The sequence below is a fragment of the Dama dama genome, chromosome 6 (assembly GCF_033118175.1).
Source record: "Dama dama isolate Ldn47 chromosome 6, ASM3311817v1, whole genome shotgun sequence".
NCBI classification, from domain to species: domain Eukaryota; kingdom Metazoa; phylum Chordata; class Mammalia; order Artiodactyla; family Cervidae; genus Dama; species Dama dama.
In genome coordinates, this window is record NC_083686.1 from 1,179,425 (window position 1) to 1,201,051 (window position 21,627).

Genomic DNA, 21,627 nt, shown 5'->3' on the forward strand with positions numbered 1-21,627 from the left:
TCTGGTGCTTTTTCTTTAGAAAAGCTACACTTTAATTAGGTAGTTTTTTTACAATGAAAACAGGTACCCAAGGACTGGTCATAAATGCTCACAACTGTACAAAAGGTAAATACAAAACCTGTGGCTGTGAGCGCAGCCCACCCTGGGTCCTGAGCCGGCCCCACCCGGCTCTGCACCACCGCGGCGCCACCTTTGGTCCCTCAACCGTGCGGGTGGGGCCTGTGCGGCCCCGGCAGGGAAGCCCTCCAGGGCAGCGGGATGTAAGGAAAACTAAGAAAAGGTACAAGTCCAACAGGCGGAGCTGTTGCCAAGATTAAGAAGTTATAACTTTTTTTTTTGGCTAAGTTTAACATTCAAAAACGTAATATTGAATCCAAAAGTGTCTTAAATCACACAAAAAGGACCCATATTAAAATTTAGAAAACAAGTCCAGGACACCCGAGAAACCAGGTCTGAAGCGTAAGTGGGCCCGGCGGGCCTAGGACGCGTTGGCCATGGGCTTGTACTTCTTGAAGCGCGTCCACTGGCCGGTGGCGTAGTTCATCTCAAAGACGGTGTCCACCAGCATGGTGGTGCTGCCCTGGCCGTCCGACTTGGGCAGGTCCTCCGTATGCTCGCTCAGCTTGATCTGGATCACGTCGCCCTGCTCCTGGCAGGGGTTCTCTGTGGGGGCGGGCGGGGCCGCTGGGCGGGGCCGGGGCTACAGGGCCGGCCCCCGGACCCGCCCCTGGCCCCCGCGGGACCCGCGCCCACCCGCACCGCCACCCCAGACCCACCTCGGGAGCCGGCCATGAAGCCCAGGATGAGCGCCTTCTCGGGCCGCGTGACCTTGTTGGCCGTCTTGAACATCTCCTGCGCCGCGAACATCTGCTCCCTCTGCGGGGAGGCCAGTGTGGGCACTGGGTTCCCCCTACTGGGCGCCGCCAGCACCCCAGCCCCCCCACCTACCGTGAGCGACAGGTTCTTCTTGGGCTGCTGCTGGGCGGGGGGCTGCTGGGCCTGGGGGGCCACCATGGCCACCGGAGGCGTCTGGGCGGCAGGGGCGGCGGCCGGGGGCGTGGCGGGCGTCAGGGGCGAGGGGGGTGCGGCGGGCGGGGGCACCGCGGGGCCGGGCCCGCTGTTGTACAGGGGCGCCCGCTGCTTGAACTGCGCCGGGAGCGCCGGGCTCGGCGCGCCAGGCTCCTCTGGGGGACGGCTGGCCTGCAGGCTGGCATCCCGCGAAGATGGGGCTGCGAGCAGAGCAGAGCGTTGCCTGCTGAGGCCCAAGACCCCCGCTCTGCGTCCAACCCCTGAACGAGAAGCGGACGCACCCTCGTCCACGGCCAGGGAGCCGCCCTGAGGCTCCACACCGCCGGCACGTGGGGGCGAACCCGGGCAAGGCGGGAGCACAGGGCCCTGAGCCCAGCAGACAGGCGTCCAGGATCCGGGGGCACCTGGGCTCTGAGGGGACGGGCCGCCCCAGGCCTCGGGCTCCCCGAGGGGCCGCGCTTCCTGCCAGCATCTGAGCTGGGCCCGGGGCGGATGCCGGGCTGGGCCTCAGGGGCCTGGCCGCCTCTCCTTCCCGCCCACTTCTGAAACCACAGGGCTGGGTGGGCCCTGAGTCAAGGGACCCTGGCCTGGCCCCCTGCCCCCAAAGCAGGCCGCACGGGGTCGCTGCCTGCCCGGCCCCGGGAGGGTGGAGCCTCGTCCACGTGGTGAGGCTCAAGTGGGCAGCAGGCCGCTCACCTGGTGGCGTCTCGGAGTTGGGGACGTAGGAGGAGGCCGGGACCACACTGGGCGTCGCCGGCAGGTAGCTCGTGGAGGGCAGCGCGGGTTCACTGTTCAGAGACCCGAGTTTCTGGAAGACAGAGGCCATGTTCCTCCCAGAAGAGCCCTGGACCCTGACCCCTCAGGGCCGGACCCCCAGCCTGGAGCCGCCCGTGGCGGCTGGGCTGGGTGGTCCTGTCTGGTCAGGGACCTCCCCCCAAAGCAGCCGTCTTTGAGGAAAAAATCCAACGATGCTTGTCTTACCACAAATATGTGATAAAGGGAAAACCCAGTCCTTTCAAGACGGTGAGAACACACAGCTCTGCAATGCTCCCCGGAGGAGCTCGGCAGACAAGGGGATGCCCGCCACCCGCCTGTGTGGCCCCCACAGCGGAGGGGCCTCGGTGCAGGGACACCCTCCTGCAAGGCTGCCCGGCCGCCCCGCGGGACCGAGGGGATGCCGAGGAGCCCCTGCCCTGAGCCCGTGTCCACACCAGGCCCCCGTCAGCCCCCATGCTCCCGCGTGTGTCCCCGCGGACACGCCCCAGTGGCTAACACTGGGAAAGCAGCACCCGCTCGCCCAGGCCCGCCCTGCTACCTGCGTGGACACCAGGCCGGCCGCGTAGTCGGGAGTGGCGTTCTCCACGACCGTCTCCTCCTTGGCGGGCTTCTCCACCGCCTCCGTGTCTGCAGGCAGAGCATAGCCTCAGTGCCCCAGGCCGGGGCAACGGGCCCCCAAGGCCACGGCCGCCTCGAGGGGAAGCCAGGCCAGTCTCAGGAGACGAGGTCGCCCGCAGGCACAGACAGTCGGGGAAGCGGCCAAGTACACACCCAGGGCCCTCCTGCGCCTCTTGGCCTCCCGGCCGGCCCCGACCACATCCAGCTCGGAGATGTCCAGGAGCTGCCAACAGAAAGAAGCCCCTCAGCCTCGGAAAAGGTGCGCCAGGCCGGCCCAGGGCTGCGCGGGGCCTGCACCCACCTTCACGCCCCTCTCCTTCCGCAGGGGCGTCCTGGACGGCGGGATGGGCGTGCGGTTCCCAGCGGGGCTGAAGACGCTGGGGGCGGTGGGGCTCCTGAAGGGTGCCTGCTTCGGGATGCCTTTGAGCGGGGCTGTGAGGGGGCGGCTGTCAGGAGCCTCGGGCGCTGCCTGGCGAGTCCCCACAGCCCCATCCACGCCCCAAGGGTCCTGGGTCTCCTCAAGGGCAGGGGGCATGCACACCCCAGGCCGGGGCCGCAGCTCCTCCCGTCAGCGGCCCGGGCGCCGTCTCAGCTGGAGGTCCAGCTGCCCCGTCTCTCACGGGGCCCCTGACACGCGAGGCACGGTGCCTTCCGTAGGCCCCCATTCCCGCCACCCGGCCCAGCCCAGCACCCGTGAGTGGACACCAGCTCTTGTGGGTCCTCAGCAGGTCTGCCAGACAGTGGGGAGACCCCGAACCCCCTGTGGAAATCAGGCCCGGCTGGGGCTGGAGAGGAGGTTGCGGCAACTCGATCAGAGGATGGGGCGCAGGGGCAGGGACGTGGCGGAACAGGGGCTCTCGTCCACCTGACGCAAGGCCCGGGCCCCAGGGCGGTGGGGGCCGGGCGCCCTGCAGCTCGGCCACTGCCCTCTCCGACCTCCCACCTGTGGGCCAGCCCCGGCAGACAGCACCGGAGCTCCAGCCACGACGGAGGCCACGGGGGCCGACGGAGCTCCGCACGGAGAAGCCGGGCCATCCCCAGTGAGTGCAAGGACCCAGGCAGGAGGGGGCGGCCCACCACGCCCGCCGTGACGCGCGTCCCCCTCCAAGCCATGCCTCCTCGGCAGGGCAGAGGAGCCCCTCAGTCCGCACAGCCGAGCCTTCCCCGACCCTCGCCCCGGTGGCAGCCTTACTCGTGGTGTCCATCTTGCGGAGCAGCCCCCGGCCTTTGGCGTGGAAGGGCACGCCTGCGCTCCTCTTGAGCTGCTGGGCTGTCTCGGTGGCTGGAAGACAAGGGCCGTGTCAGCGCTCCGGGGGGCTGTGGGCTCACAGGGCAGAGCGGCGAGGCCTCGAGGAGGAGAGCCTGGGGCTCCTCCCTGGCAGGGGAGCGTCAGCACGGTGGGGGGGGTCCCGAGGCCCCAGCTCCGCGAGGCCACAGACCAGCGTGGACCCCGGACACTGTCCAGGGGAGCCAGGGTGGCGGTGCTCTATCTGATTCTTTGAAAACAGGCCACTTACACAGCTATCAACACCAACACCAGAACCACTTAAAACAGAAGTCTGCTATCGGTCAAAGCAATCAATATCCTAGCCTCTTTCCCAACAAGCACCTTCTAGGTACATTTTATAGCTGCTACTTAAGGAAACATTTAAGAAAATGACCAAACATCTTTATAGTCAAATTCAGGCCATTTGCAACTCCAGAACAGTCAGGGGACTATCTTGTCACCTGTGTGACTCAGCTGGTTCAGATAGTTTTTGGAACAAAGATTATAAATGCCTTAACCTGAAAACTTGCAAGTTTCTACAGATTTTTAGAACCTACAGTTTAGCACAGCAAGCAATGAATTTCTAATAAAACAAAAAATTATGTAGAACACTGTCTTTAAAAGATAATTAGGTACCATAAAACCTGAAGGAAACCTCAGAATAAAAACCACTGACATGGAACAGAAAGACAGCTTGCCGGCAGCCAGGCTCCCCAAGCCTGCAGGACCTCCCAGGCCCGGCCGGGCAGGGCGCCCCCACCCCGGGCGGGCGGAGGCCGCGGCACTCACACTTCTGGAGGAGCTCGGCCCTCAGCGTGGCGCTCTTCGGCTTCCTTTTCAGCTGAAAGTGCTTCACCGGGGGGGTGAGCGGGCCGGCGAGCGTCGTCAGGGCGTTCTTGTTCAGGTACTGGCACTCCAGCGGGAGCATTGCGGACGCCTCGCACTCGCTCACTGCTCGGAGAGCCAGCGCGTCAGGAGGCACACCCCGCACTCAGACCCCGTTTCCACAGCCAGTGTGGAAGCGCAGTTTCCTATCTGTGTTCGTGGAGCTTCTGCTCTGATCTCAAAACAGAGAACAAGTATCCGCTGACCGCATGCCTGCCGTCACCCAGCAGTCAGAGCCACCGACCTGGGCCCAAGGGCGCCGGAATCCCCAAGGAGCGGCCTGAAGGCCGGAGCCCCTGGCCCAGCACAGCAAGCAGCCTCACGGCTGTCTGGACAGTGCTCCGTGCACGCCCAGGGCCAGCAGGACGAGGGTGCCCGCAGCGGTCCCGGTCTCCCCACCCACCCACCCCGTCTGGGGCGCTCCTGTCCCGCTGGACCCTGGTCCCCCGGAACGGCACCTAGGCCCGCCTCCCGGCCTGTGTGTAAGCTGGGGGCGAGAGCTCAGGAGCAAGGAAAGCAGGCGGCCCCACACTCCCGGCCCCAGGGGAGCACTCTGAATCTCTCCAGGGCTGCAGACAGAGTGGGCCCCTCCCCCGCAAGAGCACGCCCAGGAGGACCTGGACCTGCCGGGACCCTGGACGAGCTAGTCCCTGGGACACAGATAGCCGGTGTCCGCCCTGGTGCTCTGGGGTGACCATGGGTCAGTGGGCCGAGCGCAAGTCTGAAGAGCGGGAGCGGCCACCTCAGGGTTGAGAGCAGGCACGGGCAGCCACCCCGGACAGCCAGGCCGCCGGCCCTGCAGCAGCGCTGGGCGACAGGCCCGCCTTTCACGAGCTGCGGTGCCAGTTCTCAAAACTAGAGGGGTTCGGGGAGGAACAGGCCTTCCCATCTTTTCATGTTCTTCTGTCCGTTTGCAAGTAGTTCCTAAGTGGTTTGGAGTTCTTTTCTGGACAGACGCGCTGCGAGTATTTTCAGCACGCATAGGAGTGGCCAGCCCGTGCCAGGCAGCACCCAGGCTCCGGGGAACGGCCCGCGTGGGCCGGGCCGGCCCGCCGGGAACTGAGGGGGGGGTGTGCAAGGTGAGCACAGGTCGCCGCGGTGCCCGGGACAGGGCGGGGACCCGACTCAGGACACAACAGTCACTTCAGGAGCGCTCTCAGGGCAGGCCCCTGCCTGCCCTGCAGACTGCACACCCGACCTACCCTTCTCTCTGAGCTCTCCTAAGATATCTTGGACGTTAGGGTTCTGCTCCTCCAAATCCAGGTTAAGGGACCCGGTGTCGGGGAAGGACTTGAGGATGTCGGCCACCATGAGCACCCAGGGGTCCGAGTCCAGGGTGGCGAGCTGGATAATCTCCGTGAGCGCGCCCTTCATCTGCCAGAGAGCACAGAAGAGCGTCCTGGGCCACCCTGTCCTTCCCCTGCGTGGGCCTACGGGCGGGCGCTGAGCTGGGCCTCTGAGCACCTCACCTTCTCACACGCGGGCCCGCGTCAGGCCTGCGGACCTCCCGCAGGCACCAAGGGGCCCAGCCTCGAGGGGCCCTCCCCGAGCCCCAAGGTCACCCGGCTGCCCCGGATCCCCGGCTCGCAGACCCCCATCAAGAGCCCCCAAGGCCTCCCAGTGCACGGCAGACAAAACGGGAGCCTGCAGACGGGGCGTCGGGTGTGGAGCTGGCCAGGGCGGGCAGTGGAGAGCGGGCCTGGCGGGCAGAGCCAGAGGGCAGGGAGCGGGCAGGGAACAGGCAGAGGCTGCCACGAGGACCTGAGCCCCTTGCCACGTCTGGGCTTCTGGGACGGAGCAGCGCCCAGGGAGGCCGCCCTCCCGAGGCCCTGGTGACAGGGGCCTGGGCCTGGGCTGCGGCCACTTCTGCCAAGGCCTCAGCCACCTCCCCAGGCCGCCAGCGGCTGAGTGTCTGTGCTCCCTACGGCTGGAGGCCCAGACTTGGCGAGAGCCGCACCGCCTCCCGGCCCCGCCCCGCAGACCGAACCCCCCAGCACAGCCCTCGGGAATCAGGGAGCCCTCCTGCCTGGGCCCAGCGCCCTTCCTGCACGCCTGGCTGCCCACCAGCGTCCGGGGCTCAGAGCGCAAGGCCCAGCCTTGGTGCCCGACACTGGGTCCCTCCCGCTGGCTGCGTGCAGGGTCGAGGGCCAGCTGACCCAGCTCTGCAAGGCTGTACCCTGAAATATCTGGAAACGTGTTCTCGCTACGTGTGACTAAACAGTAAAAGTTCCTTTTATTAATTTAACGCTTGTGCTGGGGGCTATCACGGCGTCTACTACCCTCCACCTTTGATTTAGCTGAGCTCCACTGTTTCCTCCATTAAAAACAAAAGGTATGAAACGAAAAAGTTTTATCTGTCACTTACTACAATGAGTTAGAGGGTAAGAACATGTTGACGACAAACTAAATTTATATAAAATGCAGAACAAGAACACCCCAACTCACACCCCGTCTCCCCAGGGGCTCCACAGGCAGGCTGTGCCCTGGGTACCGTCAGGACCGTGAAACCCAGGCAGGCAGATGGCAGGGCGGCCCGCCCTGCGCCTGGGCCCAGAGTCAGAAAGCAGGGGGCCGGGGCGGTGGGCCGGGCAGCGTCAGGAGGACCACCTGGCCGGTCCTCAAGGAGACCAACAAAGGGTTCCCGGGAGGCCTCCCACGGGGCTCCCACACTCTCACCGCAGAGGGCCGGGTTCAGCCCCTGCCCGGGGAACCAAGATGCCAGAGACCACCAGGCACAACCAGAATTACAGAAACAGACACGAGGAGAGCAGCAGGAGGGCCGGCACTCCACTCCGCGCACAGACCCAGAAACCAGGAAAGCCCGCTCACCACACTTGTAGGCGAACGGCTACATTCATGACACCCCCAGAGCAGCAGCGATGCCAAGGCCACCATCTAATGAAAGCTTCATCCACACAAGGGAACACTGGTCGGGCAACAAAAGGACACACGTGGTAACACGGGTGAGCCATGAAAGCTCTGGGAAGCAGCCAGCCCTGAGCACACACGCCGTGTGGTTCTGCGCGGGTCAGACACCAGGACAGGTTGCCCAGCAGGTGCGGGAGGTGGACGGAGGTCCCAGGGCTGGAGCTGGGACAGGGACAGACTTCCAGTGAGCTCGCGGTCGCCTCCTCTAGGTGACACAAGTGTTCTGGTCTCAGAGAGCGTTGTGAGGTACCCAAACCACTCATGCACTTTAAGAGTGAATCTGACCTGAGTATCTCAGTCTGAAAAACTGTATGCGCAAAGAACAGGGGGCCGCAGGGGAGCCAAAGCCCGCAGCTGTCCCCAAAGCTGGCGGCAGACCTGGGCGCCTGCCTGGAGGCGGTGTGTCCCTGCCCTGGCTGGGCGTCGCGTGCCCAGGTGTCCGTTCTGGGCGACAGAGCTGGGCTCTCTGGAGGGAAGCCGGCAGGGGCAGGGACAGTCCTCAGCCCGGCCCCCCTGACACGGAGACCCTGGAAGAGCCGCGCTGGGAAGCGCCTGCTTCAGTCCAGCGGAGTCACAGTCAGGGAGGAACCAGCAGGCAGAGGAGCAGCCACAGTCAAACAAAGAGCAAAGGGCAGAAACACCAACAGCCACGAGACACGCCTCCACCGAGCACGTGATGTCTCTGACCACTTACAGCGCCAAGAATTTTTTACACTCTACAAAATAAGGAGATAAAGCAGAGAAATGAGTTTAGACACAGCAAGACAACAGGAGGTAATAAAAGCAATAAAAAGACCATACCAAGAAATAGACTTAAGGCATCATGCAGTCTCTAAGAATGCACTCCAATGACCAGGAGCCTCCCGCAAGCTTGAATGGATGACAGAGATGAAGGGCATGGTGCTCCCAGTATGTAAAGATGGATGCTGTCCTTCAGTAACCCCTAAGTTCGGGGGACCCCACTCAAGCTGCAGAAATATTTCCTTCACAAAACTACAATCTGATTCTAACTTCCTATGAGAAAAGCAATAAAAGTAAGAAGTTGTAAAAGAAGATAACACAAGAAAGATCAGTTCCACCAGATATCACAATTATAAATGCCAGATAAGATTAAACACGTCCTTTACCTCTCGCTTTATTCCCAGATAAACTTCAAATGGATCGAAGTTCAATTTGAGAAATGAGACCTAAATGCCCTGGAAGGACCGCAGAAGTCTTTCTTTTGTGTGACTGGTGAGAGCAAGTCCTCTGGAGTTACGATTCTCAGCTGAGGAGCCATAAAAGACAAGAGCTTGAAGTTTACCACTTAAGTATTTTTTCTATGAAAAACTACAGAAAAAAATCCAAATCCCATAAATGAAATCAAGAGAAATGTCACACTGGGTAAAAAAATAAAAATTTGTAACTCCTCTCACAGGCAATTAAACACACACAGGCACACACGAGTGTTATATCATATAGATGTCTCTATTACACATAGAGAACAAAGAGACTGATTCTACATGTCAATTTTTTAAAGTTTACCATCAGAAAAATGATTTAAGACCCTTAAAAATGCAAGGGATACTTGGCCTCATTCAACATAAAAGAAGTGCAAAACAAACACAGAAGGAGACAGTTCCCCCGTGAGGGATGGCGGGGTGGAGTGGTGGGCTGCTGTGGGCCCCAGGAGGACAGGCAGGATGGTGAGGGGCTGGCCACACAGGCCCGCATCCAAGGTGCATCCAAGCCCTGAGGGCCCCGTGAGGGGGGCCCGCTGCGGGCCCCAGGAGAATGGGCAGGACAGTGAAGGGCTGGCAGCACGGGCCCGCGTCTAGCCTGCGTCCAGCCCCCGAGGGCCATGGCCCGAGCCGGCCTGGCCGCCCCCAGGACGGCAGGAGCAGCAGCTCCGCGCTCACCCGGGGCCTCAGCAGGTGCGGCCGCGGCGAGCAGGAGCCAGAGTGCTTCCCACGGAGCAGGGGGCCACACACGGGTCGGAGCCGAGGCCGGAGCCCGCGCCCTCGGCAGGGAGGGTGCGGCTCCTACCCAGCGGACCAGCAGGGAACGCCCTCTGCCAAGTTCACCTCAGTGATGCTCATCAGTTTATGACGAATGCACTTGCTGCCTGAGCAACTGGCATATCTCAGAACTTATCCTCTGGATTAAAGAACTAAAGGTAAGAATGGATACTAGAAATTCCTAGAACACTCTTTGACATAAAACACAGCAATATATTTTTGGATTCATCTCCCAGAGATGGATGGAAACAAAAACAAAAATAAACCAATGGGACCTAGTTAAAAGTTTTTACTCAGCAAAGGAAACAACAGACAACCCACAAAATGGGAGAAAATATTTGAAAATGATGCAACCGACAAAGGATTAATCTCCAAAATGTACAAACAGCTCATATGGCTCAATAAAAAATTTAAAAAACTGGAAGAAAGATCAAAGTAGACATTTCTCCAAAGACATCAGTTCAGTCCAGTTGCTCAGTCCTGTCCAGCTCTGTGACCCTGTGGACTGCAGCATGCCAGGCCTCCCTACAGATGGCCAAAAGGACACACGGAAAAATGCTCAACACTGCTAAATATTAGGGAAATGCAAACCAAAACTACACTGAGGTATCACCTCACACCGGTCAGAATGGCCATCAAAGAGTTTATCAACAGGTAAGTGCTGGAGAGGGTGTGGAGCAAAGGGACCCTCCTACACTGCTGGTGGGGTGGGCACTGGTGCGGCCACCATGGGGAACCGTGAGGAGGGTCCTTAAAAACCAGAAATGGAGCTGCCGCGTGGCCCTGCAATCCCACTCCTGGGCGTAAATCCAGAGAGAACTGTAACACACGCACCTTTATGCTCACAGCCGCCAGGGCATGGACGCCACCTGAATGTGCATCGACAGAGGAGTGGATAAACAAGACGTGGTGTACACACACAACAGAATACAGAAACCGCGTCATGTGCAACAACATGGGTGAACCTAGACATCATACCAGGTGACCTGAGTGCGTCAGACAGGGAAAGAGAAGTACATGATGTCACTTATGTGTGGAATCTAAAACAAATTATACAAGTGAACTTACACACAAAACAGAAAGACATAGAACACAAATTTAGGCTTGGCAAAGGGGGAGGAATAAATCAGGAGTCTGGGATTAAAATATACACACTATTATACATAAAAGAGATAACCAACAAGAATCTACCATATAACACAGGAAACTATACTCAATAGTTTGTTAATAATGTATAAAGGAAAAGAATCTAAAAAAGAAGATGCGTTGTGTGTGAATATCTACGCTACATGTCTGACACTGACATCACTGTGCAGCAGCTATATTTAACAAAAATAAAAACTACAACAGCAAAGGATGTGCCCTCTAGTTACCTCGCACACCTGAGAATTCGCAGCAGCAGACAGCAAACGACTGCACGCCCACCCAGGCAGACGGACGGGGGACCGAGCGATAAAGAAGGTCCTGGGCAGGAGAGACGAGGCTGTAGCGCGGAACAGGCGCCAGGACGTCGCGAGACAGCCCCACCACTCACCCGCCCCGCAGGCACCGGCCCCTTCCTCAGGCCCGGCTGCCTGGGGCACTCGGCATACAGCAGGCCAGGGCACCGGGTCTCAGAGGCAGCCCCGGGCAAGCACTGCACACACAGAGATGTCAGCTGTGTCCACAAAAGCTACTGCTACGGGCTGACCGGGCCCCCAAAAAGCTCTGGAGTCCTGACAGACCTCAGAATCCAACCCCACTCGCAGACAGGCCATGTTACAATGAGCTCATTGGATCAGGCACTAGCGTCCTTTTGAAAGGGCCGTCTGGACAGACACACACACGCAGAGGCAGGGCGGCGTGCAGCCTCCACGGGGGAGCCAGGCTCGGGTCAGGGGCGAGGCCTTCCCCAGCCAGAGCTCAGGAGGGGCCCTCAGAGCTGCGACACCGCATGCCGCTGTGGGTCCGAGGGCAACCCGAGCAGAACAGCCTGGCTACAGGAGGCGGCTGGGCAGAAAGGGAGGAAAAAAAAAGAAGGGGGTTAAAGACCCAAAGCCCACTGTTACAAACTGCACGGTCCAACGCTGACAGCCTAGTCTTCCGGAGACAGGTGAGCAGGCCGGGCCGTCCTGAGCGGCTCAGCGTCCTTTCAAAGGAGCCCCTCTCACGGCCACGCGGGTGAGGAGGGCCCTCCAGGGAAACCGAGCAGCCCGCCCAGAAGGATGGCTCATCGAGGCGTCCCATCATCCAGGACGCGGACTGTGTAAATCAGCAAGCTTAAGGTGTCCTATTCCGGCAGCCCAGGCCTTCAGATGAAACTGTCACAGCGGGAGGCCTGCTGTCAGCCACGCTCTCCCAGTGACCAGGCTTGACTGTGGCTCCGGCGGGGACAGGGTTCCGGCCCCGAGGGCCGACTGGCACGGGCTGCCCTGAATACACAGACCCACGCGGCCCCACAGACCCAGGAGAAAAGAGGGGTCAGCTTCATGCAGGCGCCCGGCGGGGACCCACGGCCCAGACAGACGCGCTGGGGCGTCTCGCGGGACTGCGGACGCAGCGTGGAGAGAAACGAAAGCAGCACGCCTGACGACTTCTCGAACGGAACTTCAGAAGCATAAACCACGAGCCCCAAAATGCGTTACTGGGTACCTAAGTGATGAGCAGACGGAAAATTTTAGCAGGCGGTAGCAAGATGGCAGACGCAATCTATAATGTTCAAACCCAGCAGCGTTTAACATGGAAATGCACAAAGAGCCCCTGCAGATCCACAACAGGACAGCAGAAACACACGGAGGCAGGACACGGGCCGGCATTACTAAGAGGCAACGAGCAAAGGGGACACCTGAGAAGGCAGCACACGCGGCCAGAGGCCCCGGGCGGAGCACAGAGCAGCAAAGGAACCCACGGCAGCGCTGCCCACCAGCAGCCTTCCAGGAGCAGGCACGTGATCACAGCTGGGGCGAGGGTGGGGTGGGTCACTGCGAGCCGAGCGTGCGCCTCGCTGCCCCGGCGGCAAACTCACCTCACCCCACGTCGGGCACAGACTGCAGCCAGGCGTGCACGCTAAGTAAGGAGCCCCGGGTCGCGGCCTGTTGCCATCTGGGCTGGAGGGGGACGCACAGCGGCAACAGTGGGCCAGGGGTCACTCGTTTTCCCGCCGAGGGCCAGACAGGGACGCGTGAGGCCTTCTGGCCACCCAGGCTCTGTCGTCTTTTTTAACCAACCCCTTTAATAAGTTCAAAACAGCCTCTGTTTAAAGATCGCACAGAAAACAAGTCACAGGCCTCAGCTTGTCAACCCCTGGGTTAGAGGAGCAGCAACATGGATGAATATTAAAAATGTTTTGTGCAAAAAAGCTGATAGAGCTATAGAAGACAATATAATTTAAATCAATTAAAAATATACGCCACCTCCCTTCAGTTTGAACACTCTACCAGACATGCTCAACATCGTTAGGGACAACAGAAACTGAATCTGAAATCTACTCACGAACTTCACGCTCCAAGCGGGACAGTGAAATGAATGAGAGAAATGCCTCGGAAAGCAGCCTGGCAGTTTCCCACCATTGAACCCAGCCGTCCTCCCGGGCGCTGCCTCTACAGTAGGCCACAGTCCACACAGGAAACGTGTCCCCTCAGGACGATACCCGTCAGCAGGAAGTTATGGGCTGCTCACACACACCACACACACGTGGATCTGAAATGCTGCTGCTGGATGAAAGCCAGGTCAAAACCAAGCACCACTGATACAGCAGTCCAGGGAGCGCCAGCTCGCTATGGGGACAGAGGTGGGTGAGCGGCTCCTTCGGCGCGGGGTCGGGGGACGACGGGAGGGGGGCTGACGACGGAGAGGCAGGAGGAGCCCCCACCTTCACGGGGTGGTTTCACAGGTGAGCACGTGTCAGAGTGCACACTCAACCACGTTTATGCCCGCTGCACTTAGAGTGGAAAAAAGTCCCTAAAAACAACACACATGTTGAAAGACATAATTTCAGGAAGCCCAACAGGCTTTGCAGGATCAATTTTAAAAATGTCCGCACAGGAAGAACAGGGAAAGCTGCTGCCTAGGGGAAGCGGGAGTAGGAATGGGGGTGAGAGAGAAGTGAAACTGATGAGAATATGGAGGGAATCGGAAAGTAAAGCTAAAAGAATTTTTTTAACTTATTTATTTTTGGCAGTAAATCAGCTCAACAATAGGAGAAGGAAGACATGGGTAAGTCAGAGGCTGCCCAGATCCCCAGAGAGGAAGACGCTGTCAGAAAACACTGAAGCGGCCGCAGAGGACACAGAGGCAGCCCCATAGCCGACTGCGGCCGCAGAGCAGGGACAGGACTGGGCGACAGGCGGGTCAGCGGGGGAAAGACGAGGGCAATTTCAGAAGCCCAACGGACTCTGGAGGATTCCTTTGACAAAATGTCTTCACCAAAACATGTCCTGGCCATAGCCAGAGCTGGTGCGCGTGTGGGCAGAACAGTCTCTCCTTCACTGGGCGTCTGGCCTGGCTTCCCGGGTGACGAACCAGCTGACCCTGTCAGGGATTACAGGGATCCCATGGAAGTCTCGCAAGCGGGATAACTTTATGATTTAAAGTGTTATCTCAGTCATCCCTAAAACTCTTCCTCAAACGTCCTATGGTGGCAATGACAAGGTCTCAGACAAGAGCCATCCCTGGTTTTATTAGCAGCAGCATCTCGTTTCCTCAAAGTCCTTTCAAATATAGCTAAAACATCATGAAGTCAGTATTTATGCTTTTTGACACTTGGCAGCTGGCCAGACACCTATGGACACTGCCTCCTGACATCATTCTGACTTCCTGAGACAATTTCAAAATACTTAGAAGAAGGGGCCCTAAATCACTTCTGTACCCCCCTCAATGAATAAACTTAAAATACTGGGTCATCAAACTACTTTTTCTACCTCCCTGGGATTAGTTAAGAACTGTTGTTTACTTAGCTTTAAAGAGAAATAGATACATCACAAAACACATGGACTGATTTGAAGATTTCATTAAGAAACACAAGCTGGAGCAGAAGCCACGTATGTTTACGCTCACACGCCTGGGCTAAGGGGTCCAAAGCTGTTCTGGGTGTGTCCGAGCGTGCACCTGCATCAGATCAACCCCGGAATTGCAAGGAGTGAGGTGGACCGCCCTCCCCAGCGTGGCTGCCCCTCATTCAATCAGCTGAAGACCTGAACAGAACAGACAGGCTAGTAAGATCAAACTCCTTCAGCCTGACTACTGAGCTGAGACTGATCTTTCCCAACCCTGGGACTTAGATGAGATACTGGCCGTTCTCCGGCCTGCTGGTTTTTCAGACTGGTCTCAAACTTGCTGGCTGCAGATCCTGGGCCTTTTCAGGAGGCTGTCATAAGCCAATTCCTTTTAATAAAGCCAGGACCTCTTTCTCTCTCCCCCTCTATATGGCATATATAGGTACACATAAGGCTTCCCTGATGGATCCATGGTAAAGAATCTGCCTGCAATGCAGGAGATGCAGGAGACTCAGGGTTCAGTCTGTGGGTCAGGAAGATCCTGGATGAGGGCATGGCACCCCACTCCAGGATTCTCGCCTGGAGAACCCCATGGACAGAGGAGCCTGGTGGGCTGCAGTCCACGGGGTCGCAGAGTCAGACACGGCTGGGCACGAGCACCAAGGGTACATGAGGCTCACAGGGGCATCCGGGTGGTTCTGTTTCTCTGGGGAACCCTGACCCAGTGTGGAACGCGTGTTGTTCTTGTTCACTGGCTCAGCCGTGTCTGACTCTTGGCAAACTCAAGGATCGCAGCACACCAGGCCTCCCTGTCCCTCACCATGTCCCAGAGTTTGTTCGAACCCATGTCCACTGAGTTGGTGATGCCATCCAACCATCTCATCTCTGCCGCCCCCCTCTTCCTTTTGCTTTCAGTCTTTCCTAGTATCAGTCTCTTCCAATGAGTTGGCTCTTCACATCAGGTGGCCTAAGTATTGGAGCTTCAGCATCAATCTTTCCAATGAACACCCAGGACTGATCTCCTTTAGGATGGACTGGTTGGATCTCCTTGCAGTCAAAGGGACTCTCAAGAGTCTTCTCCAACACCACAGTTCAAAAGCATCAGTTATTTGGTACTCAGCCTTCTTTATAGTCCAACTCTCACATCCATACATGACCACTGGAAAAACCATAGCCTTGACTAGATGGACCTTTGTTAGCAAAGTGATGTCTTTTCTTTTTAATACACTGTCTAGGTTTGTTATAGTTTTCCTTCCAAGGAACAAGTGTCTTTTAATTTCATGACTGTAATCACAGTCCACAGTGATTTTGGAGCCCAAGAAAGTAAAATCTATCACTGTTTCCAATGTTTCCCCATTTACCTGTCATGAAGTGAGGGGATCAGATGCCATGACCTTAGCTTTTTGAATGCTGAGTTTTAAGCCAGCTTTTTCATTTTCCTCTTCCACCCTTATCAACAGACTCTTCAGTGTCTCTTCCCTTTCTGCCATTAGGGTGGAGCACACACAGCCCAGCTATCTGGTGTCCCTTTATTTATGGTCCTACATAAAAAACGCAGAACGCTATCCCCTAAGGTATCAGATCCTTACGTAACTGAAGAAAAGGAACTAAGATAGCTAAGTAAATCAAGATGTTTTGGAATAAAAAGTTTAACATTAAATCTATAAATAAAAATGTCTTTCAGAAAAGTAAATTATCCAGAAAGGCCTAGTTCTTTCAATCTAGCTAAGTAAAGTTTTCATTATAATTTCTTGTAATGATAGGCAAATCCAAGAATAAACTATAGAAGAATCAACCAAAGAAAGCTGGTCTACTTATAGCAAAGCTAGACCAAAACCAACCAGACAAAACATGACCAGCTACAGAGACCTTTACATAAAGATCTGTGATTCAGCTCACAAGGCAACAGTTACAATTCTGAACTTGCACACACCTGACGACATAGCTTCACAGTGTAGAAAGCAAAAGTCGATAAAACTATAAAACCAGACAAACGCACAATCATGACTCAGGTAAGTATACGCCTCTCATTAACTGATACAGATGATTAAACAGATTTGACCTACTGAATATATACTGGGCAATGGATCGCAAAACTAGATGAAAAAAATGCTTCTCAAACTCACTCGCAATGCTTATAAAAACTGACCATTTATTTTTGCCATTAAGCAAATCTTACATTTCAAATGACTGAAATAATACAGACTATGTTCTCTGACAAGCACTTATCCCAGCTAGAAATCACTAGTAAAAACATAAGTAAAACCTCACTCCCTCTAATGTACGAAAATTAAAAAACATTCTAAATTACAAAGAGGTCAGTGAGGAAATCAGCATAGAAATTACAAAATATTGCCCCTTGGTAATGATAACACCATCAACATTTGTAGGACACAGCTAAAGACGTAAGAGAAAAAAACCTGACTTAATAGAATATTTTAGAAAAGGAAAACGACTGGAAAATCAGGTCAATATCCCCCTTAAGAAATCAGAAAAGGAACAACATACATACCAAATAAAGGAAGAAAATAATTAAAGTAGGAGAATTATTGACCATGGGCTCCTCTGGGGGTCAAGTGGTTAAGAATCCACCTTGCAACGCAGCGGACAGCAGCTTGATTCCTGGTCCCGGCAGATCCCTCACGCGGAGGGGTGACTGAGCCCGCGGCCACAAGAGAAGCCCCTGCAGTGAGCACCCACGCGTCACACTGGAGAGGAGCCTCCTCTCCACGCAGCCAGAAAAAGCCCGAGCACAGCAAGAAGACCCACCACAGACAAGAAATAAAATGAGTAAACAAATCTTAAAGTTAAGGAAAAAAGATTAGCGAACAGAAAATGAACAGATAACAGAAAAATGAATAAAGTCAAAAGGTGATACTTGGAAAAGCCTTATGAGACTGGCAAACAGCTGATGAGATCAATCAAGGGGGAAAAGAGGGGGGAAGGAAACAACAGTACACATGCTCCTAACATTAAAAAAGATAAAAGAAGGCTATCATCTACTTTATGCTAATAAAGTCGCAGTTTTAATGCAAACTGCCAAACCACTAGAAAATATACAGTGTCCAAAAAATTTAAGAAGAACATAAAACCAAACATCAGTACTCAAATATCTTCCCACAGGGAAAATCCAGTCCCCTAGCTGGCTTATTACAAAGTTCTACCAAACATTTGGGAAGAAATAATTCCACTATTAAACAAAATTTCCAAAAGAGAGGAAAACAGAAGATGTATTACCACCGCATTTATAAAGAAATTCAATACCAGTATCTAACGAAGACAGCCTGGGGAAGTAAAACTAGCGGTTAATCTCACCCATGAACACAGATACAAAATTCCTACACACTGCATGTGCGCTCGGTTGTATCTGATCCTTTGCAACCCCATGGACTGTAGCCCACCAGGCTCCTCTGCCCAAGGGATTCTCCAGGCAAGAATACTGAAGTGGGTGGCCATTTCCTTCTCCAGGGGATCTTCCTGACCCAGGGATCGAACCCACATCTCTAGTGTCTCCTGTACTGGCAGGCGGATTCTTCACACTGCACCACCTGGGAAGCCCATTGGGATGGCACAGTCCTACACATAAAATGACCAAGTTAGGTTTACCTCAGGGAAGCTAGGTTGGTTAGCAATTAACGCTACTTTGTAAATGTGGCAACCAATATGTCAATAGACATTAAAAACATCTGATAAGTTCCATATTCACTCATATTTACCCCCACCACAACTGCTAACAAAACTGGGTTCACCTCTTGGTTGGCACTGAGCCAGAAGACACAAGCAGGCTGAATGGTGGGAGGAGGGAGTGAGGAGGAAGCGACCCGAAGCGACCTTGCCTGCGTATTCACCAAAGGGTTTTTGGTGGTTGCCAGTCCAACCTTTAGGTGACTGAATCCCAGGGGTCAAGATCATCACTCCATCCTCTACCTGGGTGGGGGTCTCAGTTCTTGCAGAACTCCAAGACAGGTATCAGATTGTTGTGCATGTCCCCTGAGGAAGAACTAGGACTCTGTTTTATGGCAACTACATTTTCTTGACTGCAGAGACATCACTTTGCTGACAAAGGTCCGTACAGTCAAGGCTACGGTTTTTCCAGTGGTCATGTATGGATGTGAGAGTTGGACCATAAAAAAAGCTGAGTAACAAAGAATTGATGCTTTTGAACTGTGGCGCTGGAGCAGACTCTTGAGAGTCCCTTGGACTACAAGAAGATCCAACCAGTCCATCCTAAAGGAAATCAGTCCTGAATATTCTTTGGAAGGACTGATGCTGAAGCCCCAATACTTTGGCCACCTGATGTGAAGACATGACTCATTGGAAAAGACCCTGATGCTGGGAAGGATTGAAGGCGGGAGGAGAAGAGGACGACAGAGGATTAGACTGTTGGATGGCATCACTGACTCAATGGTCATGAGTTTGAGCAAGCTCTGGGAGACAGTGAGGGACAGGGAAGCCTGGCGTGTTGCAGTCTATGGGGTCGCAAAAAGTTGGACACAACTGAGTGACTGAACAACAACAGTCTCTTGACTACTTTTCCTCTGCTCCTGCCTTCTCTCACTTCCCTTAAGATCATTAATTACTGAGAACCCGCTCAAGGGCAAACTTTGTGGCCAGGCTTAGATGGCAAAATGGCCTAGGCCCAAAATGGCTTTTTCTTAAAGTTTGGCCATGAACTCAGGACAAGTATGGTTAATAAATAGGTTGGGGCAGGAGGCAAACTTCCACCCACACTAGGCCAGGTTCCTGGAGGGCTTTGCACCAGAGAAATGCTTTGCAGAAGTGAAAGGCAAAACCAGACATCAGGGAGCTTCCCCCCCACCCCCACCCCACAAGCATATCCTAAGAGGAGTACACCTGCCTAGTTACAGCTAAGAGCTTCTGGGATCCAAAGACTTCACGAAGGAAGCTAAGCAGGGACACAACTGGAAGACATTTGTAACATACATAACTGAAAAAGAAGTCTGCTATTCAAAATTTATTTTTTAAGAAAACTCCTACAAAGTGGGAACTCCCTGTGGGTCCAGTGGTTAGGACTCCACGCTCCACACTTCCACTGCAGGGGGAACGGGAACTAAGATGCTACCAGCTACCTGGGACACCAATACAAATTATAACTTTTAAAAGCTCCTACAAGACAATGGAAAAAAGAAACCCCAATGAGGAAAACAACTTTGGGACAATTCACAAAAAAGAACAGTGAACAAACACGGGAGAAGGTGCTCCACCACACGCATGCGCACGGAATACGATCCAGCAGTGAAAACTAAACCACAGCGGGGGCGCCTGCCGGACGCATTTGTCAAAGGTGTTACCGGAAGCACACAGACACACCCGCACCCCTCACCCAAAACACACGACACCATGAGCCCAGCTCAAACCAGGGCAAACCCAACGGACGGCTGGAAAAGGCACCTACAACTAACATGTCGCAAAGCGGGGCAGAGAATCGGTCCCCTCCCAAGGGGACGGGCGGAGGGGAAGGGGGCTCCGGACACAGCTTTCTTCTGCTCCTTAAGCAGCGTGAGGAGGACAGGCGGGTTGCCGTGTGGCTCGGTAAACTGATCAATGTGCACTCCTGTGCACGTTAGATGCTGAAGCTCCGATACTTTGGCCACCTAATGCGAAGAACTGACTCACTGGAAAAGACCCTGAGGCTGGGAAAGATTGAAGGCGGGAGGAGAAGAGGACGACAGAGGATGAGATGGCCGGATGGCATCACCGACTCAGTGGACATGAGTTTGGGTAAACTCCGGGAGTTGGTGGTGGACAGGGAGGCCTGGCGTGCGGTCCGTGGGGTCGCAAAGAGTCGGACACGACTGAGCGACTGAACTGAACTGGACACGTTAGGCGTCCTGTACACGACGGGACAGGAAACCACCAGAGCGGGAGAGGCGCTGCGACGGGAGCTGGAGGGCGTGTAAACGAGGATGGTGCCTCAACGTTTTGAAAAACTCCTTATTTTGCGCAAAAAGTGACACAATGTACCGTTAAGGAGGAAAAAAGGAAAGAGGACAGACCCACTGAGGAGAACGAAGCGAAATACGCGAGCGTGTGGCAAGAACCCGGAGCGCCAGGCGACCCAACCGGGCGGAGACCCCAAAAGCTGAGGGGACAGAGGCCGGCGCCCCGAGCCCCTCAAGCGCGGGGAGGGCCAGGGAGCGGGCGCGGCCGGGGGGCAGGGGGTCCGAGGGGCGCGAGCGGAGAGGCGGCGGCGCGCGAGGGGGCCGCGAGGGCCGGGGTCTCGCGTCCGCACCGCCGCCCGCCTCACCTCGTCCACCGTGCGGCGCGGGAGGTGCAGCGTCCCGAGCAGCAGCTTGAGCTTCACGGCCGACGAGAGGCCGTGGAAGCAGAGGCGGATGTTGTCGATGACCGCGGCCGTGAGCAGGGACGCGATGCTGGGCGGCGCCCACAGCTCGTCCGTGGCCCCCAGCTTGTTGTGAAGCCACAGGCCCGTGTCGCTCTCCCGCATGGACGCCATCTTGGGGGGGAAAAAGCCGGGCGCCGCCGAGCCGGCATCTTATGAGGACACCTACGCTCCCGCGGCGAGGACCCCCCCCCAATATGGCGGCGCCCGCCCGGCGCGCCGCGGTGACGTTCCGGCGGGGCGGGGCCTCGGCGAGGCGCTTCGTGGCTGCGCGAGGTCCTCTCGCCGGCGGCCGTAAGGTAATATGGCGGCGCCTGCGGCCGGGCCTCCCGGGCCTCGGAAGATGACGTGTGGGGGCGTGGGCGCCGCGAGTCCAGGATGTGGGTGGTCGGCGGGCGTGGCGGCGCTGACCGACCCTGTTCCCGCGGGACGGGCGCCCGGAGGGCGGCCGCGATCCGGGTCCCGCGCCCCCCGGAGGGAAGCTGAGCTAGTCGGAAGTCTTCGCCAAACTGGGGCGTCTGGGGTCCAGCCCGCGCCCCCCGCCGCGGGCCTTGAGCTGCCCCAGCTGCTGGGGACACGCGGGGAGCTTGTCCCGCCCGAGCCTTCGCCCTGGCGGCCCCGGGGAAGGGGGCGCGCGCGCTGCGGACGGAGAGCTGGCGCGGGGCCCTGCACGCCGCACGGCCGGCCTCCGGGCTCCTGCCCAGTCTCAGGGAGCCCCCCCACCCCTGGGGGCCCGAGCGTAGGTGCCCTTCTAGGCGGTGGGAGTCCCATCTGAAAGAGAGTCGGCCC

The 21,627-nt window shown here is 56.5% G+C and overlaps 1 protein-coding gene across 1 annotated transcript; it reads right to left on the reverse strand.

The window, feature by feature from the left end:
• Positions 1-302: 302 nt before the first annotated feature.
• NELFA (negative elongation factor complex member A) lies at positions 303-21,067 on the reverse strand. The gene is made up of 11 exons (XM_061145369.1): positions 20,743-21,067; positions 5,779-5,950; positions 4,481-4,642; positions 3,617-3,706; positions 2,726-2,856; positions 2,578-2,647; positions 2,345-2,433; positions 1,726-1,837; positions 949-1,229; positions 777-876; positions 303-663 (listed from the first exon to the last, which is right to left on the reverse strand). The coding sequence occupies exons 1-11, from the start codon at positions 20,950-20,952 to the stop codon at positions 479-481; spliced, it is 1,602 nt and encodes a 533-aa protein (XP_061001352.1). The 5' UTR covers positions 20,953-21,067; the 3' UTR covers positions 303-478.
• Positions 21,068-21,627: the final 560 nt, after the last annotated feature.